Genomic DNA, 24,368 nt, shown 5'->3' on the forward strand with positions numbered 1-24,368 from the left:
AAGGGAGTAAAACCAGTTTTGCCAAGGGCATGATGGTTAAATGGAGAGCATAGGATATCTATCACAGGCATTTTCTTCTGTGGGATAGGCAATCATATTTCTTTTCTGTGATGTAGAAGCACTTGCTTGTAGGTATGAGCAGCTTCAGTAGCTACAGCCACGGAGGTGATGAGGAGGCAGCCCTGATGACATTTGCTATGAACTGTTTTCTTCATACCTTCTACCTGAATCCGCAGTTACGAATTTACAACCCTGGGGCTGGTTCATCTTCTCACCTCCAGCTGGTGTCTCACACTCTCTCCAGTGCTGGGAGCAGCCATGATGAGCAGACTATTCTGTCATTCTGGTTACCTGGCATATATTTTTCTGCTTGTATCTGAGGGGTCTCAGCAAATGGAAGAGGCTGAGAGCAGGGTCTGGGCTGGGTGGATTTGCTCTGAGCCCACCTTTCTAGAAGTACACTTTCATGTGGCAGCTGCATCGACCCTTCTGAATTAAATCCTTGCTTAAACACTGAGTACATCAGTGGGGGTCAGATCACTATGAAGTGGGGAGAGAGCAGGGGTTGTATTTTGAGCCCTGAATCATAGAAATGTACTGTCCAGAGAGGCCCCCCCGCCAGACAGGGACACTTAGCATCAGTCACTTCTCTCTGTTACCAAGAACTGGCATGAAAATGACTCACTGGGGTCCTCTGAAACTGTGACTTGCTCAGACTATTTCATTGCAATGATCTAATGTTCTCTTACTAATTTTTCTGTTCTTCCCTCAACAGAAATGCCCTCAACGAGTAATGGTGAAAGCAGTAAACAGGAGACCATGCAGAAGACCTGTAAGAACAGTGACATTGAAAAGTGAGTGTAAAGTGGGTAGCTTCCCTTTTTCTTGTTAAAGAACCATAGTGTCCCATCTGGTGCTCGCAGCAGCAGTGGTAATCCAAAGGTAGGCCTATTTGAAGCTTTTACCACTGGGAAGGGAAGTTGTGCTGCAACACAAAACCTGAACTTGGAACACTCACCACTGCTGTGTTCACAGAGGGTTTGTGTGGAGTTCTCCACCAGATATATCTATGAGGGCAGGTACCCAGTGACAAGGAATTGGGCACAGCTTCGGAAGGTCTTCTCCACTGCAAATTGCCTTCTTTTAAATTATGTAAATAGATACTTCCATGCTTTCTTACTGTATGTTCCACCTTCCATCTCTCAACAAAAGGGAGTCTCCCCCTAGCAGCACTGTAACTTAGCAGAAGTCTCACAGAGGGAATTCCTTTTTCCTGGAGATCTATTTTGAGCCTTTGTATGGTTCCTAACAGAAGTAATGTCTCAGTTTCTGAGTTTTTTACTTGGAGCCCTTTCAGTGGTTCAGAAGTTTAAGTCCCAGTGTTTGAATATACAGTGGTGCAGGGACTGCTGGGCATCTCCTTTCTGTCCTCTTCTGCTCACTGAATGTGCTGCAGTCTAATGTGGAATAGAAATAAAAGGGTTTATCTGCACTGTTCATTTGAGTAACCTCTATTCTAAGTCTCCTTCCACATGCTTCTGGGGTGACTGACTACTTGGGCGATTTGATGGTCCAAGTGTAAAACTACAGGCTGTTCTCTGCTGCCGTGGGATGGAGCAGTGTTTTAAGTTGATTATTGCCTGATATAAAACATTGCCCCAAGATCAAGTGAGAGACCAAACAACTTGAATGAGGTGGAAACAATGATTTAATGGTGGGTTTTAAATATTACATTTTGGGGTAAGATCCATGGATAATTTGGGATGGGGAAACATCTAGTGGTGTAGCATTAAGCTGACTTTACAGAAAGTTGTCGTTTTTCTAATGTCGTTTGTTCTCCTGCCCCTGGTCCTGACTTGAGAGGTTGCATCCCTGGCACATTTTTGGATCTCTGCCATTTCAGGCAGCCTGGCAGAGCATATGTTCAGAGTCAGAGTTAACTGGGGAAACTCGCTGCTGCAGAGGGAACTTTAACACTGCTTTGCTGTCTCAGCACTTTCCTTTCTACAAGCCCTTTTGTTAGCATGTCCCAAATGTTGGCTGGCTGCCATTCGATGCTTCTCGGTCAGCAGACTTTGGCCAAGGACCGCTGAGTCCAGGAGCCTGCAGGTCAGTGCAGAACCAGCTTTGTCCTTAGAGCCAGCCAACTTTTGCATGCTGTCTTGGTGGCAGGGACTCATCCCTTCTGCCCTAATCTGTCAGCCTCTGTCTCAGCTGCTGCGTGGCTTCCCTTTGGGCGTCCTGCCTGTCAGCCCAGCAGCCCTCCGCCCTCCCAGATCCACTCCTATTGAAAATCTTTAAACTGTAGGAGCTGAAAGGATTTGACATTTTCCAGAACACTTGAGCTCAAGTGATAAAATTGACATAGCTTTAATAATCTGATCAAAGAGGCTTTAGCTAGCACCTTTTGAAGGGTCCCAGAATCCTTTCCAAACAACTCTCGCGCTAACACTGCTGTGAAGTGTGGAGAGTGAGTATGTGTGTGCATCTGTGCACACACACCTTGCTCTGTAATAACCTTGCCTGCTAAAGCTTCAGTTCTGCTAAAAGTCAGTAAAACCCAATAGAAATTACAGGAAATTCCTTAAATGTCTTGTTCAGTCTTTCCAATAATGTTAATTTTTGAAAGTAGCAGAGGGACCTTTTTTATTTAAGGTACTTTATTTAACTGAGGTTCAGAAAACAAGATGGTGTTTCAGGTGGAGAATTCCTAGCTGCCTTTTTTTTTTTTCCTCTCTCCTTTCCTTTGAGATTCATGTGTGATAAATAGTTTCTGTCCTGCCATTTAAGGAGTCTGAATGCTCTGTGTGCTTGTCTGTGTAGAGGGGTTCTGTTAAATTAATTGATAACAGGGATCAGAGCTAGAAGCCTGCAGAAAAGGAGGGGGAAGGGTTTCTCACTGTCTGGCTGCTTCCCACTCCACTGCTGAGCCATGATATATGGCGACCCAGCCCAACAGGCTAAATTGATTCATCTCTAGTTCCTGTTTCTTAATCTGGAGCTAAATTGGTTTCATTTTTCTTGTTTTGGGTGGTGCTTACAGGAAGTTTTTGGCAGCATCACTTTACTCCATTGTTTGTAACTTCAATTTTTGCCTTTACATCTGAGCATTATTGATTGGCATGTTAAACCTTGTGTAGCATCTGATTAGCATTTTTAAAATTGTCCAGAAGCACATGGCTTAGCACCTGTGTCAGCTGTGCGCTCTGTTTAAAGCAGTGGCTAATAGAGTTAGCAGTGATCTGCCTATTGATCCTTCTCTCATAAGAATGACGTTCCTTCCTCCCCTCTTCCAAAAATAAGTCCAGGCAAAGAGAGTAGTGTGTTTTTGTTTTTTAATCCATTAATACAGTACAGTGAGCAGTTCTCCTTTTGGCACACAGCTGAATTTCTTCACTTGAGCAAGTTAATTTAATCCAAACGTGGGGTTTTAAGGCAGAGTCTCTTGCGTGGTTGAACAGCTAGATGGGGTTTGGGGTAAGTCTGTGTTTCTTGCTCTGCTCCTTGTGCTGTGCCAGATCATCAGGAGCTTGGACAAACTGATCTTACCTGTGTAGTGTTGAACTTCAGGTGGCAGCCAGGGGTAGTGGGAAACATGATGCTGATCCCAGCTCTCCTTCCCAGCACTGTGGGGTATCTCAGTGCTGAGCTGTTCTAATCTTGCCAATGTGAGGTGTCTGGAAGACATGCTGGGGTGCTGAAGGCTTTTGGGGAGACGTGAAGGAGCATCACACCATCTGAGCCCTGGCTGTCTGCTGAAGACCCCAGCCACCACCAAGGCAAAGCTCAGTTTGTTCAATGCTCCTTTATGTCAGCTTGGGAGGCAGCTTTGCTCAGAGAGCAGCTGGTCCCTAATTGCCCAGGCACCCCCCCCCGCCCTGATGCCTCCACTGACGTTGGACTCTCAGCAGAAGCAGTGCTGCTCACAGAGAGCTGCAAAAAGATCCTTCCCCACAAAAAGTCTTTCTCCCTGCCTTCTGAGGGTCTGGTGCCATTTTGAAACCGAGGTTCCCCGGGGTTAAAAGCCAGCATCTTAATTCAGAGTGCCAATGTTCAATTTTGCTTTCTGCCACCAGACTAGATTGCAGGCCAGCGAGAGAGTCTGGGTTAGTGGCCCACTGGGTCACCTCCCATTTGTTTTCCTCAATTTTGTGTTGTCATAAATTCATTCCAGCCCGTTGTGGTTGATCAGTTTATCTCCGCCGGGGCAGGGAGCGCTGCGAGCATGATATATGGCACAGAGCATTGTAGCCAGCCTCTCCATGAATCACTCCAGCTGTTTGGTGTCAGCCCCAAAGCAAACAGGACCCGGCCGCTGAGCATTGACTACGATGAGCTCAGTATGGGAAGAGACATGACGTATGAATGTTTATTTAATAATTCTCTAATATTTCCAGCGGAGTGTGGCTGTGCCTTCTGGGAGGGGTGAAAGGGGGGGAGGTTGAAGAGGGAAACTCTAATCTGTTGGGGTGGGTCATAAATCAGGCAGACAACATCATTAATCAGGGATGGGACAGAAGTGGAAGGAGGTGGGACTGAAACTGCCATCCTCGTTGGGAAGGGTGCTGTGCTTTTTTTTTTTTTTTTTTTTTTTTTTTTTTGTAAAACGAATCTTGTTTCTGATTCTGCTTGGTCCCAGCCACACTGCCTGCATAATAGCAAACCCGGACACAGGGCTGTTTAAGTGAGTATGCTACCTCTGCTCTGAACCTTGCAATACAAGCCTGCCAAGCATTAAATCCCTTTATAATTATGTTCTTTATATAACACTTCATGCTTATCATGCTTCATTGGATGAGACGCTTGTTGGGTTAAAAAGAGGGTTTTAGAGACAAAAAGCAATTGTACTTGTTTCATTTTTCCTGTCTCCTCTTTCTTCCCCTTCCCCCCCACCTTGCCTCTTTCTAATCCAGCTGTTTTGAAACACTGGCTCTGGAGGGGCTCTGGCACAGCAGCACAGGGAGGAGCATCAGTTAAAATTAAACAAAGTTTACATAGGGGTCCCTGTGCAGAGAGACAGGCGTGTGAGAGCAGTCAGGGAGGTAGCAGTGTCTGTTGGGGAGACCCTGCTCCCAGGCAGACGCGTCCAGGCGGGAGTGGAGTGTGAAGCCAGAGGATTAACAGAGGCCTAAAAGGGAAGGAGCTGCACTTAAGCTGGTATGTCAGAGGAAAACAGAAGCTGTTGAGAATTCACACAACAGGATAAACGCTTCCTAGCCCTTCTCCACAGTGTCACACCATTAACAGGCTTTGCTGAGAGACAAGAACATCTCATAGCAAAGACAGAATTAAAAAATTAACTTGAGTCATAAGTGAACTAACCCTTTGTGCTCTGCTAAGTGAGAGCATGATGCTGCTGGTGGGTCCAGTACTAGAGCAGCCCATGTGAACTTGGGAGAGGATTCAGGACACTGAACTGAAGTGTGGGATTGTCAAAGCCAGGCTGAGAAAGAGCTGCTGGGCTGTGCTGCTTGTGTCCAGATTTTTATCTTTATTAGGTTTTAGTCCTTTTCAGTAGTTCAGTAGTATGTAATACTGTGTTTGTGCTGTATACTGATGTTCAGTGTTAAAAGGATACAAAGATAGATGCTCCATTTCTTTATGACGTGAGGCTTTGGCATTGCTTCTTCCTCTGGGATGTGACAGTGGAGACCAGAGTGCCGGGCTGTGTTTATTCTGCTCCCTCTTTTAACTGTTGGAGAGAAGTTGTACGTGCCAGTGATGGTCTCAAGCATCATAACCGCTGTTATAATGACCACTGTGCAAACTGAAATTGTATCAGTGTCTGGTTCTTCACAGGCTGGTGGTTAACGAAGCTCAGCGAGGCAGGCTGTGACTGTACAAGCTCAGACCTGGGGGGTAGATGGTATCTCTCTTTAGTGCAGCGTTGTCCAGAGGTCTGGTCTGATTTCATGCCTTGAGGCAGTTTTCTATAGATTTTGACATCTACATATAGGAAGGGACTCTTGTTTCTGTTGAACCTATAATGTTTTAAAGCTGAAGCATCTGCAAACCCAAGGGAGCTGCTGGCTTCAGGGGCAGTAGGTTCTGCATTCCTGTCCCATAAATGGTGAAAAAAACAGGATGGAATTTTATTCCTACGCTGGGGGCGCAGTTTAGGCGTCTTGCAATTGACGTCTCTTTGCCTGCCCCTTCTTTTCTTTTTTCTTTTCTTAGTTTCAGAAATGCTGTTAACTTTAATTTGTAGAGTTGCTTCCTGGGAATGAAAAATCGATGGGGGGCTATCGCAGTGTGAAATTCGACTGTCACTATTGAGCTATAGAGTTACCAAGATGTCTTAGAAGGTAAAAAATAAATCGTGGCCCAGCAAGTGCTCAGCTGTGCTATTTCAAAGGGGATATGAGGCTGATGGTCTGTTAGAGGGTACTTCAGTTAGATGGATGATGATTCCCTGTGAAATATTGGAGTTATTCCATAGGTAAGAGAAACTTTAGCTTATAAAACACAAACAGCTGCCTTCTAGCAGACGAATTCTGCCCTTAGATGTGTGAGCAGCTTATCAGAGAGAGGACTCGTCCCTAAAATTAGCCTGTTGTGTTTAACATTGTCTCTGATGGAGCATTGTGGATCTTGCCGTGTTCCTTCTGAAAATATTTTGAGGATGTGACTGTTTATTCACATCCCTTAGCTATGCTGCAAGAATTGAGAGTCAGGGACTGATGCTATTTTTTTTAGGAAATGTTTGTGTGGTGCCCAGATGCTCTCAAGAGAAAAGTAACAATTATCTTTACGTAGGCTGCATTCCCTGTTTGGATGAAAGTGTTCCTTTGAAGAGCAGAAAAGGGATCATGTTGTGTCCCATCCGCTGCCAGGTTGCTGTCTCTCTCCTGCATCTGCTGAGGGGCAGCCCTGGCTGCACAGGGCTGGCTCTGTGCTGGTGGTGACAGCGCTACTGCTTTTCTTGGCACTCACGGACTGTTGTGGCAGGACTCAGTAAGTGTTTGTGCTCTGCCAGCTGCTGTATGACAACAGGATGGTTGTAATTACAGCTCTTGGTAGTTTATGCATTTCTTAGGCTACAGTTAGTAAGTATAAATGTGAAATAGGACTTCAAAAAGGACCAGTTTGAGTTAGTTCTCATTAAACCATGTCAGGGATAGCTGTAGAGTGGGTAATTATTTCTCTTACACTTGCATGCACAGTTGCAGTACCACTGAGGGGTGCTTACTGCTGCAAGGAGGAGCATTAAGACACATTTAGTTGGAGCTTGGTAAAGATTTCCCAAAGAATTTAATGACAGAAGAATTCATTGTGCTTTCATATCTCCTTCAACTCTGTAACACAGAACCCAGCACTGCCTTTACTGGAGAAATGTAATAGCAAGTAATGTAATTAAAGTAGTTTAATATCCATGTTGATTTTTTGTCCTCACTTCAGTGTTGTTGCTTTTCCTAACCTTACACCCCACTGCTACAGGCACTTCATCCTATTTCTCCATTATCTTTTTTTCTTCCTTTTTGATTATTTTGTCTGCAAAAAGCTGTTGTTTCCTGCACAGTTGCATAAGCATTCCTGCTTTTTCCTCAGATAGCCAGCTCGTGACCTGTCCTTCCACCGTACTGCTGGTTTCCTCTTCTAACTCTGGGACCACAATTGGTTATATGATACTAATGTGCCCTGGCCTCCTTTAATAGCCTCATGTTTCTTTTTGAAGGCACGATTACCTTAAATGATGCTAATTCTGATCCTTTCTTTCCCCGTAAAGGAAACAGCAACAGTGTAAAAGTTCTAGGGCGGCAGCAGCAGTTGTAGGAAGCTGTCTGGAGGATGTGTTACCGCACTGCCCTTGTGTGCCTCCAATCAGCGGTCGTGAATGGAGGTTCTGGAAAGCATATCACCTCCACAGTAAAGCCCTTAAAAGGCTATAGATGAATCCAAGTGCTGCTGTAGTAGCATAGATATTTCCTGTTTATTTCAGTCGTTTGGATGGGGGCCATGGGAGTAGAAGACATTTATTTAATTGCTCACAGAGGCTGGCTGCAAGACTCAGCTGCCTGTCCAACCTTCTGAGCAACTTTCAGCCCTAGGAATTTGCTATTCCTCTTTCACTTCATGGATATTTTATAATTTTGTGCCCTGATCATCCAACCAAAGCTACCAATAATCCCAGACCAGCTCCAGGCCACAGTAAAATGACAAGTTACAGCTGCTGTAAGTCTTCCAGTAGAAAAATAGACCTGCCTAGCTATACATGGAGCTTGGTCATAATGTAAACATGTTTACTTGTGGATGGAGGCAAGTTTCAGTAGGCTGGAACCTTTAGCCTGTGTACCTCAGCAAGGAGAGGACTTGCATTTTCCATTTCCACTTCCTGCCTTTTGAGGCTCTGGCTTGTATTAAGGTAGAGACCACAATGCAGCTTCACAGATCTGTTAGAAGTACAATTAGGGTCAGCAGGATGAAGGATACATTTGCAAAATGAATCGAGATATTAACACATTAGATGAGTAATTATTTCTCTTTAGAAACACTGTTTAGAGAATCATTTTCTGATTCAGCCTGTGCTGCCTCAACAAAACCTTGCTGCAGCAAGCCACTTTTCCAGAGCACGGCTTTTTCCTTTATCGCCAAAGCTGCTCCAGTAAAGCAATGGGATTGCATTTATTTTCTCTTTGGAACAGCGAACATAGTCTCTAAATCTAATCAGAATGACCCATGCATTCTTTCTCCCAGCTTTCATGTCGAATCATAATTGCTCAAATGGCACATTTAAAATTTTGGCGCAAGCTCAGACTTTCACTCGCCGCCTTTTTAAATCAGTCCCAGTGGCCAGTGGATACTGCGTAGCCCTACAAATGCATCTAAACATGCTGACTCCGAGGCTCCTTCTATTCTGAATGATCAGCGGTGCCATCTGTCTCTGTTTTGATTGGGGCTGGGCACATGTGTCCCAGCAAAACACGGGCCAAAAAAACAGAAGAGAAAGAGCCAGCGCCTGAATTTACTTCCTGCTTCTGTAAAGACATTGTTGGGTTCTGTGTTATGGAGGCGGGGGAGAGATGAAAGCAAAATTAATTCTTCTGTCATTAAATTCTTCAGGGAATCTTTACCCAAGTCCCTACTAAATGCAGCTTAAAATGCCTTCTTGCAGTGGTAAGCTCCCCTCAGTGGTATTGCGACGGTGCATGAAAGTGTAAGAGAAATAATTCTTCTGTGGGGGAAAAAAAGAGACAACATTTTTGGTTTGTATCAAGATGAAATTAGTCAGAAGCAAACTCTGAATTTGGCAAGCAGATGCCAGTATTAACAAGTTGTGCGAGCAAGTATAAAATAGAGGCGCTCGTGACTGGGAGTGCCTCGCAGTCGTGTGTGTGTGCCCTTGCATGCACCCCGCTCCAAATTCACAACTTAGAACACGGAAATTAGAATGGGGAACATTGCATTATTCATAACTTGGCAACCAGAAGCCGGGGCGCTTTGCCAAAGTAAACTGTTCTCTATAATTACAGGTGAAGCAACATTCTTTAATATCTTACAATACAAAAACATACATTAATCAAGGAAAGAGGGCTTTTTTTTTCCTAGAGGACAATAAATTAGCATCCTTGCCAATTTCCTCAATACATGTGACAATGTTTTACAGGATTATAAGTCAGCCTCTTTAAAGGAGGTTACTCTAAAAACAAATAAACCAAATAAATGAGATTTTTAGCTAAATAAAGGGGTAGCCAACTCCTAAAACATTGATGTCTTGCCAGGAGATTTACTTTTAGCATTGGCAGTCTTGCAGACCCTTTAGAGGGTCTAAACTTCACTTGGTGTGATTTGACATGGCTCTTCCGTAAACAGCTTTGCTGGGCAGTTTTCTACAGCAAGGGATGCTGCAGAAACCCCTTCTGCTATAACCAGCTCATCTAGTGAAATAAAATCTCAGTACATTGTGCCAGTCCGGTAGCCCACATGTTGTGGGGTGATTCACAGTCACTCTGCCACCAGTGCCTGACATCGGGCTTCTTTCAGAGATGTAAGATACTGAAAATGCCTGAGCTGTATCTCTTTTCTTTTAAAGCCACCTGTCACTTTTCTTTTGAAAAACTTACATGTCAGTTTAAGTGTTTTGCTTGTTAGTAGCAAAGGGGCTTTTTCAGCTTTATGTTCTTGCACTCCAGTAAGTGTAAAAGGCCTTTGAGTCTGTGGATGTCCCACTGACTTCAGTACTGCTCACCCACATCTGCCAAAATAAACTCCCCGTACCTTCAGCTCTTGTACTTGTTGCAGGTGATGCTTGCTAAATTGAAAGTGGGGACAGATTCTTTCATCAGGTTGAAAACGAAAGCAATTCTTATCCCAAAAAACATAGGGGTGTTTACAGTTAGTATTTGAAGCTCAGATAGTGAGGGAGTTGTGTTGAAGACAGTGTATATGAGTGAGAGCTGAGACAGCATCACTGTGCTCTGCCATTCTGCAGTGCTCCTGGGTGTCACAGAGCTGTGCACAGCATGTTAGAGGCTAATAAAACAGGGACTCTTCTCTGAAAGAGTTGCCCTCTCACCCAAATGTAAATTGGCTGTGAGAGAAGGCTTGCAATTACATGATTGTGCACTGATGTTTGGGTCATTTTATCAAGTCTTGAAGATTTGTGCCCCACAAAGTGAAGACTGCACCAGGCTTTCTCTCCTGCAGCGTAGTGGTGGTTATGATAATTGTCATCTACAGCCATGGTTGGATATGGCCAGGGGCAATTTCTCTGCTCCTGGAACCTTGCTTTGGTTTGACTCTGCCTTCAAAGCATCGACCAGTCTGTTTCTAGTATTTATGATATGTAAGCTGCTAGTGACATGACCTCTGCCCTTGGTGCAGGGAGGTGGCATGTATGTTCTGCAGGGTTCTCCACTTTGGACAAGGGAGGATAAAGGCTTTGTTTAAAAATAAATACATCACGTTCAGGTTTGTCAGTGGTACTGTACATTTTCCTCTCTGCCAGTCTGTGTTTACAGGCATAAGAAAGCAAAAATAAATGTATGAGGAAGAGAGAAGGTCAGGATATCAAGTGTCAAAAGTAGCCCATGAAATTTTATTGGTGGTGCATTTAATCAGTGCTAAGCGTTTTTTACAAGGTACACACAAACAGTGGAATTGTAAAAATTTATGGAATGCTGTGTACAGTGTGGCCATTTATGAAGAAAGGAAAATTTATATCCAGTTGAAATAAACCAAAGGGGAATGTTTTATGGAGACTCCTCAACAGCAGGATACATCAAATGAGATCTGGATAAGATAAGGATGGGGTATTTGCAGGGGCTTCTTTGAGGTGTTTTCCGGCTTCTTCAGCAGCTAACAGTTCGCGTTTTTCTGTGGCACTCAAACAGGCAGGATGCTGGATGCAGGGACAGTGTGGTGTTTGTGTTTTTCTGTACAGTGGAAAGGAAACACAAGTGAACAGCTGCTACTGGTATCTGTGCTGCAAGGCTCTCGCTCTTGGGCTTGTTCCAGTACAACAGTTTCTTGAGCAGCCCTTAATATCCAGCTGGGAAGGGTTAACTGAAGCCAATCACTCTGACATCAGCATTTTTTTGTTTCCTTTTTGGTCCAGTATTTTGTTGATGATAAAGCACAGACATAGTCAATTGAGAGATTCCAGAGCTGCAGAATCAGAGATAATTTAATTAACGGAATTGCTTGTGATTGCCCACTGGGACAGCGGGTAGGAATTGCTCGATTTAATTTGGAGAAACAAAGATCACATGCATGCTAATGTTTAACAAATAACCAGTGTTTGGGTTAAAGTTTTTTTAGCAAAGAGGGGGGCAGCCATTTCCCAGGGGAGATTTCCCAGGAGGTGATTGCTGCCTAACAGCTCAAAGCTACAGATAGGTCCTTTTTCCTCTTCCATAGTATTGCTGTGCACTTCTTCTGGCCTTTTACCTGAATAAAGCAAGGATTTTCTCAGAGAAAGTGTTCTTCTTTTCAGTGCTCAGGGGAAAATGCTATGAATAGTAGAAAAATACACATTGGGCACAAAGACTGAAAATCATCATATGCTGTCTGCCCAGTCTCACAGACTTGCATCTTGATACCCAGAATCCTCAGCTGTGACTGCCAAGGTGTGGAAAACTTAACCACAAAGTCCAGGGAGAAGTACAGGACCCAGCTTCTTCCACGAAGACCCCTCCCTTCCTGTTTTTGCTCTTGTATAAACATTCTCGTTCAGGCTCCCATTTGTGGTGGTACCACAGCGAGTCTCTGCTCCAGGAGGGAGATCCCCTCTTGATACATCCTCAGCCAGGAAGGACAATTCAGGTATCAGTGAGGCCTCTCACACCTGCTGGAGCAGCACCAGCACTGGGGCTCAAGGTATTGCTCTTGGCAGCAGTTGTGCTCAGCAGGTCTCTCTGGAGGCTGATAAATGACGTTATCCAAACACGTCAAATCAGAGCACTGAGGCGCAAAATTGTTAAGAGTCCTCCTCCATCCAGTATGCGGTCAAGGCAAAGCAGAGAGCCAATTCCTTCTCTGTGATTCCTTCTGCCTCACTTGGCAGGGTAACTTGTACACAGCCTTCCCCCGTTCATGGCACTTGGCTTTCTGACCCTCGCTCCACCCTGGCGTTACCCTGTAAAAATTCTGCCCAAGGCTGCTCCCAGCTGTGTCCAGGCAGGCGCACACAAGGTGCACACACAAGAGGGAATCCTGAGGGAGTTCCCAAGATTGCTGCTGCAGGAAGAGTTGCTCCTAAGCGATGCTTATCTTTAGGATACAAGCAGCAGGTTGACGGTAAAATGACACTAAATGGAATGGCATGTGAACCAAGTGTGCTGGCCACCACGGGAGCCAGACACATGGGAAGTGACTCTCGTCTTTATTCCATCCCTGGAGGTAGTTTCAGTTTCCTTTATTTACTAATGTTCTCCCTATTTCCCTTGACCTCATTTCCTCCAGCTTTTCGGAAGCAACCATGCAATTATCGCTCACTTTGGGTTGACCCTTGGCCGCCACGTCCCTTGTTGCTGCTGCTCCAAGAGGTTTTCCTGAAGTCTCAAGTGCAAAATACTCACTTACAGCCAAAACTCCTATCTCTCATGTGACGTAGGAGCTGTGTCTTCAGCACTGTGCTGTGCGTCAGGATTTGTCCTGTGAGCTTGCTTGGCCTGGAGAACATGGAGTTTAAATTCTGTCATAGCTGAGCTTTGATCAGTGCTGGGAGATATTGCAGTGGCTAAAGCTCCCTCTCTTACCAATGCACCCCAGTCTTGTTAATAAATGTATATTTAACAATGTCTGGAGCGTATGAAGTGATAATAACTAAATCAATACCTCCCACATTGATTGTCCAGGATCCCTACAGCGTGACGCACGCAGCGGTGTGGTAATTTTCCAGCTAACTAGCACCCTGATCTACAGCCCTCCTATTGATTGGCCATTGTATCAGGCAGCCTCTGAGCATTATTGCTTATACCTCTATTCAGCCTCCTTTTCTGATTCATTCGTTTATTACTGGACAGGTGCGATTATCTCAGAGACTTTCCGAAATTGGCCAGTGGGGGTCAGCTGTTTAGATTTCTATAAACAAGCCATTTTCTATCTTCTCTAGTTGTTGCAGTGGCAAATTTTTCCTTTTCAAGTTTTGTCTGTTACTGGGCTGGGACTGGGGGTGAATGGGCATTTGCTTGTATCTGCTTAAGGAATCAACTTTTCCCTTTCCTTGCTGAGTTGCCCACCTGTCTGAGGAGGATGGATAGCTCCACAGATGGTAAAAGGAGAATTTAGCGAGGGTTGAGGTTCTGGTTGCCACCTGCTTTGGGCAGGAGTCATCACATTCACTCTTGTCTTTACACCTCCAGTGCCCTTGCGCGTGCAGGAAAGAGAAATGGATTCCGTGAAGTCAAATTCAACTGCAGCCTTCACCCAGCATCAGTTCAATGATGGGCCAGACTGGAAGAGAAACACTTTTCTCAGCCAACAATAATCTTCAAGCTATAAATAAATAAATCTGTTTCTTCCTTGGACAAAACTAACACCTTTCTAGACTTTCTTTGAAAATGCTAGCAACTCTTCCTTGCGGGTGAGAACTCAAGCTGGGATATAGTAATAATTTATACTAAAGAGCAGGAGCAAGTGGGTGTTTTCACAGCAGGGAGGACTGTCTCCTACTGAAACTCTTTCATCTTGCTCCCAAGAATGTTTATTGATTCCAAGACTTGAATCCACAGTGTCCCTGTCCCCAGACAGTCCTCACCCACTAGGCTATCATGGGACATTTGTATTTCTTTGCCTTTTTTTTTCAGTTTTAAAATTGTTACCATTTCCTAGCAGTTGTCACTTGCAATGAATCTCCTTCTGATGAAGATCTCAGTTAGCTCATGCAGAACGTGTCTCATCTGTACAAAGGCAGGAGTGAAGTTGAAGGAGCTTTGTAACACTGGTAGTTAACCATATGCATTCCAGCAGCTTCACTTTCTTCTGAAGTGTCATATTAGAAAAATCACCCAAGATCTCTTTGACTAGTTCTGTTACGAAAGCCTTGGGAAAAGCCAGTAGAATCAGCTTGTGGGAGATAGCCCAAGTCCCTCCCTGCGTGCCAGCAACAAGTGACTAATGAACAAAGGAGTGAGTGCCTGCCTGCAGCGAGAGTGCTGAGATTGCAGCTCACTGTACTGGCTGTAGTAATTCCACTAGACCTGTGTTTTAGCCACCTGTTGATGAATCATCTTCTAAAAAGGTAGAAGACATAGGTGCCACTGTGGGTTATCTTGTGATTGATGATGCAGCTTCTGGTGTCGAAATGCTCTTCAAGAGGTTCTTCTGAGCTGGAGTCTGCTTGGAGATGCCAGAAAGTTACTGACATACATGAAAATTGTTGGTTTGTTTTGTTTTTATTCGAGAGAGTGAGAGCCTTTATGTGAATGCTCTAAACCTTTTCTGGGGAATACTTGTGGGCCCCTCCCTAGGCGTGCACTGTGTAGAAATTGGATTTTGCAGCATGCTGGAGTGACACATCCTTGTCTGTAATGCTCCCTGCATTTCATTTGCTAAGCATTGCTGTCTGCCCTTGCTTTTAGGTTGGCAAGTTGCTCTTTTCACCAGCCTTGCAGAACCATGAAAATACACTTGCCTGGCCTCAGCGCAGTGCTTCTGTGACAAAAGAGATAATGCTGCCCATCAAAAATGACCCTAGGAAATGGGAAAACTGAGATTGTAAAGCTGCCTTTATAGCCACCCTGTTGGCACTGTGTCCAGTGCTTTTGGTTTCTCTGTTTTTTTAGTATTAGAATCAAAAAGCTGGGACTTTGGTTAATATAAGCCATTGTGTTGATCCTGTGTAATGAGCTGATTTTGCATTTCACAAGGCTGATAGCCAGCAAAGGCCTCCATTCTCTAAAGGGAAGAATAACTCCTATTGCCCACAGAAGGTTATCTCAGCAGCTTTAAAGCAACTATAGAACTTTGTCTCAAGCATGTGGTCCTAAGTAATCTCTTAAGGGAGACAAGAAAAAAGGCACAAAACAAACAAACAACCCCAACAAAATATCTATTCTTTAAATGTCTGTCTTGCTTTGTATGAAGCTGTCAACCCCAGCACTGGTTGTGTTCTTTTGTGATGTGTTTGGAAGTGTTTAGAAAGACACTTGAAAGAATTCGCACTGGGTTTTAACCCAAGTTGGATGTATTAGTTTGAAATACAATGCTGTTTCCTGTGCAGTACCTGTTGAGGGATTCTTTTCCCCCCAAACTCTTAACAGTCTTGTGTGCTCAGTGATGTTCACTCTCCATCATCTTTTGCAGAATTACAGAAGACTCTGCAGTGACAACATTTGAAGCGTTAAAGGCTCGTGTCCGTGAGTTAGAAAGGCAGCTTTCCCGTGGGGACCGCTATAAATGTCTCATTTGCATGGTGAGTAGCACTCCACTTGTGGTAATGAATCAGAAATGTCTTGGTATCTTTGCCGAGGAGGAGAGAAGCTTTTCTCCTTTTTCAGGCAGAGTGGGGGAACTCATCACCAATTAGCCTTCTGAATTAAGGTCTTAACAACTGCAATTTCTGTATGAATTACATTGTTTCCACTGGTATTTGTAGCTGTCCCTCTATATCAGGGGCAAGAAAGGCCCAACTTCAGAAGACTTTCTGCCTTCCTGTAGAAAACTCCCAGATACCAGCAGCCTTTTCCTGCATGTGCAGATTTACATATGCAGGAGAGAGCAGAATCTGTGATCAGAGACTCACTTTCACTGATTTGGGAACAGGAATGCTACCTGAGCATTTAAAAGTTGCCGGTGTCCTGCATGCTCTCTGGTGATGCTGTGGCCTTCCTCAGGAAGGGCAGCAGCTCCCTCTGATGGTCCAAGCCTGCAGGGCTCTGCATCTCCTGTTGGGTTTGTGTTCTGAAAGCAGAACATTCTGCTTGGTGGAGAGCTCCCTCTGCAACTTCAGCTTGATGCATGGGCTTTTCTCTCCCAGCCAGGCTCACAACTTGGAGGTGTGGGAGTGCAGTCCTTGCACCCATCCCACAGAAAGGATGACAGCTTGCTGCTGATTTCCAGAGGTTTGTCAACAATGATAGAAGATACTCGAGAAGGCACGTCAGCTGAAATAGCAGCAGCATTCTTGGGATGTAGTTAAGCTGTTCCTGCAGAGCTGAGTTGTGATAAGGGTTGATCTTACCCTGTCACTGGTTTTTGTATGATCTGGTGACCTTTCTGATGAGAATAATGGCAGGTGGCCAGAGCAACTTGAGATGCTTTTGCAATAACTGTGTTGAGCCAGATCACCACTTTGAGTGGATTATGGGCTTCCAACAGGAGTTCTGGGAAGTCAAGAAAAGGAACTGCAGGAGACTTTCTGCCACTTCTATACAAACATTATGAAAATACAACTTACATGATACACAAGTTGGTTCTTTTAGCCAACTTTTTTAACAAAATACAAGACAGTGTTACCCACATAAAAAGGCATTGTGATGGGGTTGGGAGTGAAGAATCACTAGATCCCTGCTATGGAAGTAACCTATTTGCTTCTTTTCCTCAGGACTCCTACACAATGCCCCTGACTTCTATTCAGTGCTGGCATGTGCACTGTGAAGAATGCTGGCTGCGGACTCTGGTGAGGCTCTTGACTACTTTCTTGTTGACTTACAGCCTTTTTCCTTTCTTCTCAGATACTTTCTTCTAGATTGCCATAGGGAAAGGTGCTTTTTGCTTTATTTTAAACAATCTGAGTGCTGTGCTTGCAGATTTCCCAAGCCTGGCTGTTTAACACCCCACTCAAGCTTTGACATGAGAGAGTTTTGTTTGAGTCGTTGTGACCCAAGTCCTGTCCTGCCCCTTGCTTTTTCTTGCTCTGCTGAGGGAAGAGCTCTGTGTCAGGGACTACCTTGCCTTTCAGTGATTTCCTGTGGGGTGTCCATGCAGAGAGGTAAAGCTGTGAGCAAATCCAGGGAGATTTCATGGAATGGGTAGCTTCTGAGAAACGTGATATTCCCTTGAAGGAAAGGGAATCATCTTCAGGGGAGAGGATATGGAAGGGAGCTTTTATAATGTGAATCTATGTTTTTTAGGTTATTTGTAATAGCACTGTGTGGTTTTCAAGCCATTCTGTTTAGAAGATTGGGGACTACCTTGAACATTGAGTGGGTGACCCAGTGGAGTACTAATCTGTACATTTATTAAAGGACATCAGGTTAAAATTTAAGGTGTTATTAAATAAAGTGTTTTCTTTTCCTGTGTTAAAAATGTGGGCTTTGTAATCAGCCTTTAATGTCCCCTCTGCAGCTGATTTTCAAGCTTTCATTTTGTTCAGGCTGGGGAGTGGAAAATAGTCAACTGTGCTTTCTAGTTCTCCTGTTAGCAAGATGATACAGTGTTGGGTTGCAAAAAATGTAAGGGAATGCCACTCCTAAAAACGTGTTCCTGGAAGGCATTACTCTACTTTATAAAACACATTGTGTGCTTGGAATTACGATTAAGCTGATCATGCTCCTTTAAATCCTGCCTTTTAAAAGTCTTGTCCAAGAAAAGTTACCAGGATGGTGAAGTGCCTGTGGGCTCGAGTACTAATAGCAACTCAATAACTTGGCTATCCCTTGGGCTGTATTTTATAGCTCTTCAGCTACACCCCGTCACTATTTACATTATACAAGCTTTTGTAAACATTTTAGCAGCATGTTACAAAAGACGCATATGTGGGTACGTAGCTGTGAGGTGTCTGGCTGAATATGTGCTCTGCCACCTTTGCTAAGTGAAAGAGTGATCTTGTCTTTCAGCAGTGCTACAAGCACAGGATAAAACACTTAATTCCTCTTCATTTTCTTTACTCCGAAGTCTTTGTCTTCTCCTCTTTCCACCAGCCTCAAGTCATCTTCTAATTCCATGGCACCAATTTCAGGCTGTTCTTAGGCTCAGCAACAACTTAGTTCAACTTCAGTCAGGTCCCTTTTTGTCATGTTCAGCAATCACAGCTGCTCATTGAGAACGGGGAAACTCACTCCAGGGGCTCAGGGATTAACATTTCCCTTGCAGAGGGGAAGCCATCTCCCCCTAGAATTCCGTGAGAAAGGTGGCGAGGATGCTGGCTGTGTGTGATCTGCACATGGCTCTTCTGCTGACCAGGCAGGCAGGATAGGAATAGGCCAGCAAGACATCATGTTAGGACTTGGCACTTGCATAGGGGAAGCCAATTAATAAGTGGCTACTCATGTGTTCCCCAGTCCTAGTCTCTCCCTGCAGCCCCAAATTTATTAAACCAGGCCTTTTTCACAAGGCATGCTTGCACTCCCTCTCCCATCTCAAAAAAAATTTCCCAGCCTGTGTTCGCATGTTTCTAATGTAACCATTAAAATGTAGCCTGAAGACAGCAATAAAAACCCTGGAACGCCTTGGTGCTTTTGTGTCTTGATCAAAGTCAATGTGTGTAATCTCGTTAGACTGCCCTCCTTCCCCCCTCCTTTTTATGAATTTAATGGCATACAGCAGCTGGGCTCAGTGTTTAATGCTTACCAAACCTGCATTGTTCTAATTAAGGTATCTCCTTTTATTTCGGGCACAAAAGAGACTCTTGTTTTTTTTTAACAAGCGAGGAGCTGTGGGATAGTGTGTGTAATAATCGCTGCTGTTACCTTTCCCTGGGTATAAAGCTGGCTCCCCAGTGGGGTTGGGAGGAGAGAGCCTGCGCATGCAGCACACATGGGAAGACTTGGCTGGGGGAGAGGGGCAGCATTTTTCTTCTGTTGTGCAATAAACAATTTGTTGGAGTTAATAGGAGTTGGAGCAGGCATGTTGTGTCAGGCTTCCGGCCCCTTTTGAACAGTCTGGAGATCTGCCATCCATGTTGGTGAAAAGTCCCCTTTCTCCTGTGTGCCTGTGGTTCACATGCTGGCCAAGATCTCATATTAAATTAGTGTGAGTGTGTCTGAGAGAGCAAGGATCATGTACTGAACAAGGCCCTGGAACTGAAGGCTCACAGTGCCTGGGAGCACTTCTGAACCTCTGCAGGGTATTGAAGACAGGGTGAAATTTGATGCTCACAAGTGTCTATGGACCTATGGTTTAAACATTTTCTAGGATACGATACTACAATGATCTGAGCATCTCACTTTAGTGGTGTTTAGGGCACTGATGAGGATTGAGTCTTTAAATGCTTAGACTTCATGAAAATAAAATTTTTAGACTTTTGGCTCTGGATGTTCAATTCCAAATTATAACTGTTCTGTTGGTAAGGGCAAGGGAGAGACTTTTAATCACTAACTCTACAAATGATTGCTGGGCTCTTTAGCTTAGGTACCATTATACTGGAGCTCAGCACGTCAACTAGCTGTAAGTTCTGGGTTGAAACATTGACCTAGAAGAGACTCCATCTCTGTCCTGCTTTGCTTTGTCAGATTAATGTGAAGCAAAGGCTGGGGTTGCAGAACAGGAGAAGGGACCTTGGAGATGCCTTAAGAGAAACCAAGATAATGGAGTGATTTACCTATGATTCCCTTTTGGAAACCCTGAAAACATGTGGAGGTTCTTCAAAGATAGGAGAGGAAATGGTGTTGCAGGAGCGAGGTTTTAGCCTGGGCAGCAGCACGTGGAGTTCCTTCCCTGAATGTCAGTGGTCCCTCATGGTGGGTGTCCATCCTCAGCTGGTTGTTTCGACTGCAGCCTGAGTCAGCCCGAGTCTCCCTCTGTAAGAGTCTGCCCCTTCTCCATCCTTCCCCATTAACTGAGACGGACCCTACAGGTATAGTGGGGTGAGATTGTGTTTTTTCCTTCTCCTGAGGAGAGTCCTCTAACAGAGGAGATTGGCCATCTACTCTAGTGATTTCCTGGGGAGGTTTGGAGCCCTCCATCCTTGGAGATTTGTGAGAACAGACTTGATGTGTGTCTGTCATCAGTAATTCAGGTTGAAGGTGATCTTGCCCAGGGAATGGGTGGCGAGTTCTTGACATCCCTCTGAGCTGTAGTTCTGTGATTTCCCAATCCTTGGTATCCTTCTTTACGAAGTAAATAGAGTTAGAAGCTAAGTCAGGCTGGTTTTTGCCAGTGATGGAGCTGTTGGTGGGTGCAAAGGCTGAAAGAGGACAGGTTTATCTGAGCAAATGCAGTTTACCAAGTTTCCCCCATCACCTGTACAAGCCAGATCCAGCATTTCCTATGTGAGTTTGCTGACTCCAGGCTTGTGCTTGCCCGTCTTGGGTTTATTTGAAAATGACAACTACAAGAGCAGGAGAAAATCACTTCTAAAAAGCCTTCTTCATCACCAAATGCTTCCAGGGGATCCATCGATATATATGTGTGCTCTGCAGTTGACACATTTATATCTTTGGTAATTACTACATTCTTAGCCCTGCCACATTTTCTAGGCTCTAGTACCATATATCCCGTGTGAGCTGGAGTAGTTTCTGCACAAAACAGCACAGATACAGAGCAGACCCTTCAGTGTGATTTCTCAGAGCTTCAGCAACATACAGGGACCTCCTGAGTCAGCAGCTGCATGGAGGATGCTGCGCTTGAGTCTTTATGATCTTATCTGCCATGAGGTTCTCTGGTAATTAATTAGCAATTTTCAATTCTGGCCTCCGGCAGCCTGTGGAGATGAGCTCCACCCTTTGAGGAGTCTCCATGAAGCAAGTTGTTCTCCTGGTGGTTTAAACCCATTACCTAACAGCTGGAGGGTACCCCACAATGGCAGTGGAGGACAACTGTTTCTCTGGGAATTAGCATCTGCCGAGAAGCAGCTCCACGCTTGGTGTGGAGGCATGGGTGGGAGAGCAGGCTGACGCCTTGGTTGAGAATTGGATCTTGACATTCAACTCCTTTCCTGGCAAGAAGCTGGCTCTTGGTTTGGGTCCCTCCTGTCATCTCTCTACTTTGATTTTACTTCCTTTGCCTGCTCTGTTTGTGTGTCTCTTTATTCTCTGTGCGTGGTAACATATTCTGCTTGGAAATTGCCCATTTTAGACCCACAGGACAGCAGGAAGTGCCTAAATCCTTCCTTGTGAGTTTCCTTGCTTTAGCCAATTTATAGCAGACGTCACACCATTTTTTTAAGAGGCAACTTTAAGACAAACTACTCCAATCCTTCCTGGCACCATGTAAGCCCTAACGACTTTTCAAACATCTCAGCTCTCGTTAATGCATTTTTCAAACTACTACCCCAAGTGATTAGCCTGTATTGTGGATCAATCACTTGCCAAAATTTTAATTAAGAAAGGAGGAGAAAAAATAAACTCCATCCTGGTTCCAGCCCATTTCTTTGCTTTGTAACAGCCCTGGAGCAAACTTCTTGCAGCAGAGTTTTATAAACCCCTCAAAAAACTGGGGTTTATAATGGAAAAGCTGAGGTGGCCTTTACTCCAGCACACACAGCTATAACACATCAAGGCTTTTGCATGTAGCTATGATGAAAGGAGCAGAAGAGACCTGGAAAAAAAAGAAAAATAAATGGCCGACAGGTGGACTTATTATTCCACACAGCATTTTTATTTCAAGGGAAAAGTTTAGTAACCCCAGCTGGCAGGTGAGCAGTGGGGAGCAAACGCTTTTTCATTGTGCCTGTGCCAGCATGTGTGTGTGTACAAGCTTATGTGCCTCTCCACAAGAGAGGAGAGCTTAATCACTGGTGCAGATAAATGTTGTACACCTACACCAAAAAGTAAGGAACAAGGTTCTGAGCAACTTCAATCTAAGAAGTAAAAATCAGGACTTAGTTCTGAATTTACCACACATACTTACGTGTGCAGAGGAGGACAGTTTCGTATGAAGTAAAAGAAAAATTCATCCCCAAGTGTCCAAAGTGTTAGAGAGACCCCAGAGCCCCTGGGTCCAGCGTGCCACATGCAGCCTGCACAGCATTCAGGCCAGGCTGCTGAAGGTTTCCAGGATGCAGTTGTTCCTTCGATGTACCCAGGCTTCAGAGCTCAAGGATGAGCTGCACTTCCCACATGCAGGTGAAGCGGCCATCCACCACCTTCCCCAAATCAGTCTGTGATCATGTAGCTTTTGCAGAAAATAGGTCAAGCTCCATGTGGTTGCGTTCTGCTTTGTGACATGTTTGAAAATTTGTCCCTGGCTATGTATGTGCAGCTCTCAGCCTTAGGTGGGAGAGTGGATCCCCCTAAAGCCATCAGCCTGCGGTGCAGAAAACAGATCTCTGGGACAAGATCCCAAGGTGTCTGGCAAGATAAATCCAGGCATCTTCCCTTTCCCTGTAGTGTGAGGGAATTGCATACTTGACCTTGCTTTGCCATGCCAAGAGAGCAGCAAGGATGCAGTTGGTTTCATCAGGCTGGTTCTGCCATCCCTGTGGGCTGAATGTGGAAGGCTGGTGCTTATAATGAGCACCTGCAGCCTTTGGTTGGATGCTTGCTGCCTCTTGCCTGTAAGCCTGTCTTAGGAAGGAGAGCTTGGGACACAGATGTGGGCACTAGTCACATCTGGAATGCTTGAAGTCCCATGCACACTTCTGCTTGTCAGGGGCACACAGGAAAGCTTGAACAGGCGCTGCTAACTGCTGTCCCTCAGACAACATGCTGTGAGTTAATTTCTCAGCACCTCCCTGCCACTTCATTTGGGACTCCTTCCAGCTACAGAGATGATGCCAAGAGGGCAACTAGATGCAACAGGTGCCTCCAAGGACAAGGGAACCGCATGAAACGGAGCAGAGACTCAACTGAAACAGGATATTTTGTGGCATTTGCATCCAGATTAGTGAGCCCCTCCTTGGTAGTGCTGCTGTGTCACCACAGTGGCAGACAGGGCAGATGTTTAGATTTTTCTCTTTCATGTTTTCACCATTACTCTGCATGTCCCCATTTTTACTGGGACGTGCAGAGTAGAGCTTGCCATTTCTAATTCTAGAGATCCAAAGCTGTGATGTTGAGTATAAGCAAAAAGGCATGTTAAATAAACAGGCTCTGCCAAAGTCCAGTGCAGTCAAGTTTCCATTTCATCAGCATTTTAAGCCTTTCCTTTGAGTTACAGTTTGCACTTGCTCCTCCCAGAATCCAGCATGCCAAGTCCACACTCAGTGAAGACCACTGCAGAGGGCTGCATGATGCATTGCACAGGCACAGTGGGATGGTCCCTGCCCTGGAAGGCTGAAAATCAGTAGTTGTCCCAAAATAACTAGAACGATATGCACAGGCATCAGCACGGGTGTTAGGTGTGCCATCCAGACCACCAGTGGTCTGTCCTTCAGACTGCCAGCTTGTCACTCACCCTGAGAGTGATGCCCAGGGTGTTTTGGGTGTCTTTTACATTTCATTCAACTCTAGCTCAACAGGACTTTGTGTGTGGCTGGTTTAGATCAGGTGCAGGTGCCCGTGGTCCCCACGTGTGTTCCATCAACAGCTGAGCCACTGGCAGCGAGGGCTGTCAAATGGGAACCTGGTTGTTCAGAAGTCCAAAGCTCAGGGAAGTGGTGTGCGAGTCCACGTCTGCCAGGACTTATGTGCAGTGGGAGCAGGGAGGGAGCTGGTTCCAAACTGCAGTAGGACTCAGTACTACAGAACCACATGACATGTAAATTTTTCTGTACCCTGGGGCTGTCTCCTCCAGATTCTCCTTAGCCAGGTAGCTTCAAGGGGAGAAGGCTTCTGTCCTGTCTTTGCAGGTGTGGTCACAGAACAGAGAGGACCTGTTCTAAGGATGCTTGCCTTTGGTAAGCAGCAGTGCCAGCTGCTCTGCTAGGGATGTACCCAAGTGCAGGTAGCAGTCCAAGTGTGGCAGGTCATGGTCCTGCCCTGCTGCTGCTCTCAGTGCTGCAGGTACTGCAGCAAGCCCTGCTCAGGGAGAGCAGCAGCACCACTGAACCGAACAGCCTCAGCTGTGCCAGAAAGCCCCATGCAAGCCTGCAGGCTCTCACAAGGGGTTGCATTCCTGGCAGCTCACTTGTCACACCAAGTGCTGCAGGAAGGGCCTGTCTGACAGCA

The 24,368-nt window shown here is 45.1% G+C and overlaps 1 protein-coding gene across 7 annotated transcripts in view; it reads left to right on the top strand.

The window, feature by feature from the left end:
• RNF220 (ring finger protein 220) overlaps positions 1-24,368 on the top strand; it is a 220,847-nt gene that overhangs the window by 192,516 nt on the left and 3,963 nt on the right. For all 7 annotated transcript variants that reach the window (XM_032117589.1, XM_032117593.1, XM_032117592.1 and 4 more), the window contains 3 exons: positions 776-854; positions 15,745-15,853; positions 16,985-17,059. In XM_032117589.1, the coding sequence (XP_031973480.1) occupies positions 776-854; positions 15,745-15,853; positions 16,985-17,059 (263 nt within the window). The remainder of the gene's footprint in view (positions 1-775; positions 855-15,744; positions 15,854-16,984; positions 17,060-24,368) is intronic.

The sequence above is a fragment of the Corvus moneduloides genome, chromosome 9, assembly GCF_009650955.1.
Source record: "Corvus moneduloides isolate bCorMon1 chromosome 9, bCorMon1.pri, whole genome shotgun sequence".
NCBI classification, from domain to species: domain Eukaryota; kingdom Metazoa; phylum Chordata; class Aves; order Passeriformes; family Corvidae; genus Corvus; species Corvus moneduloides.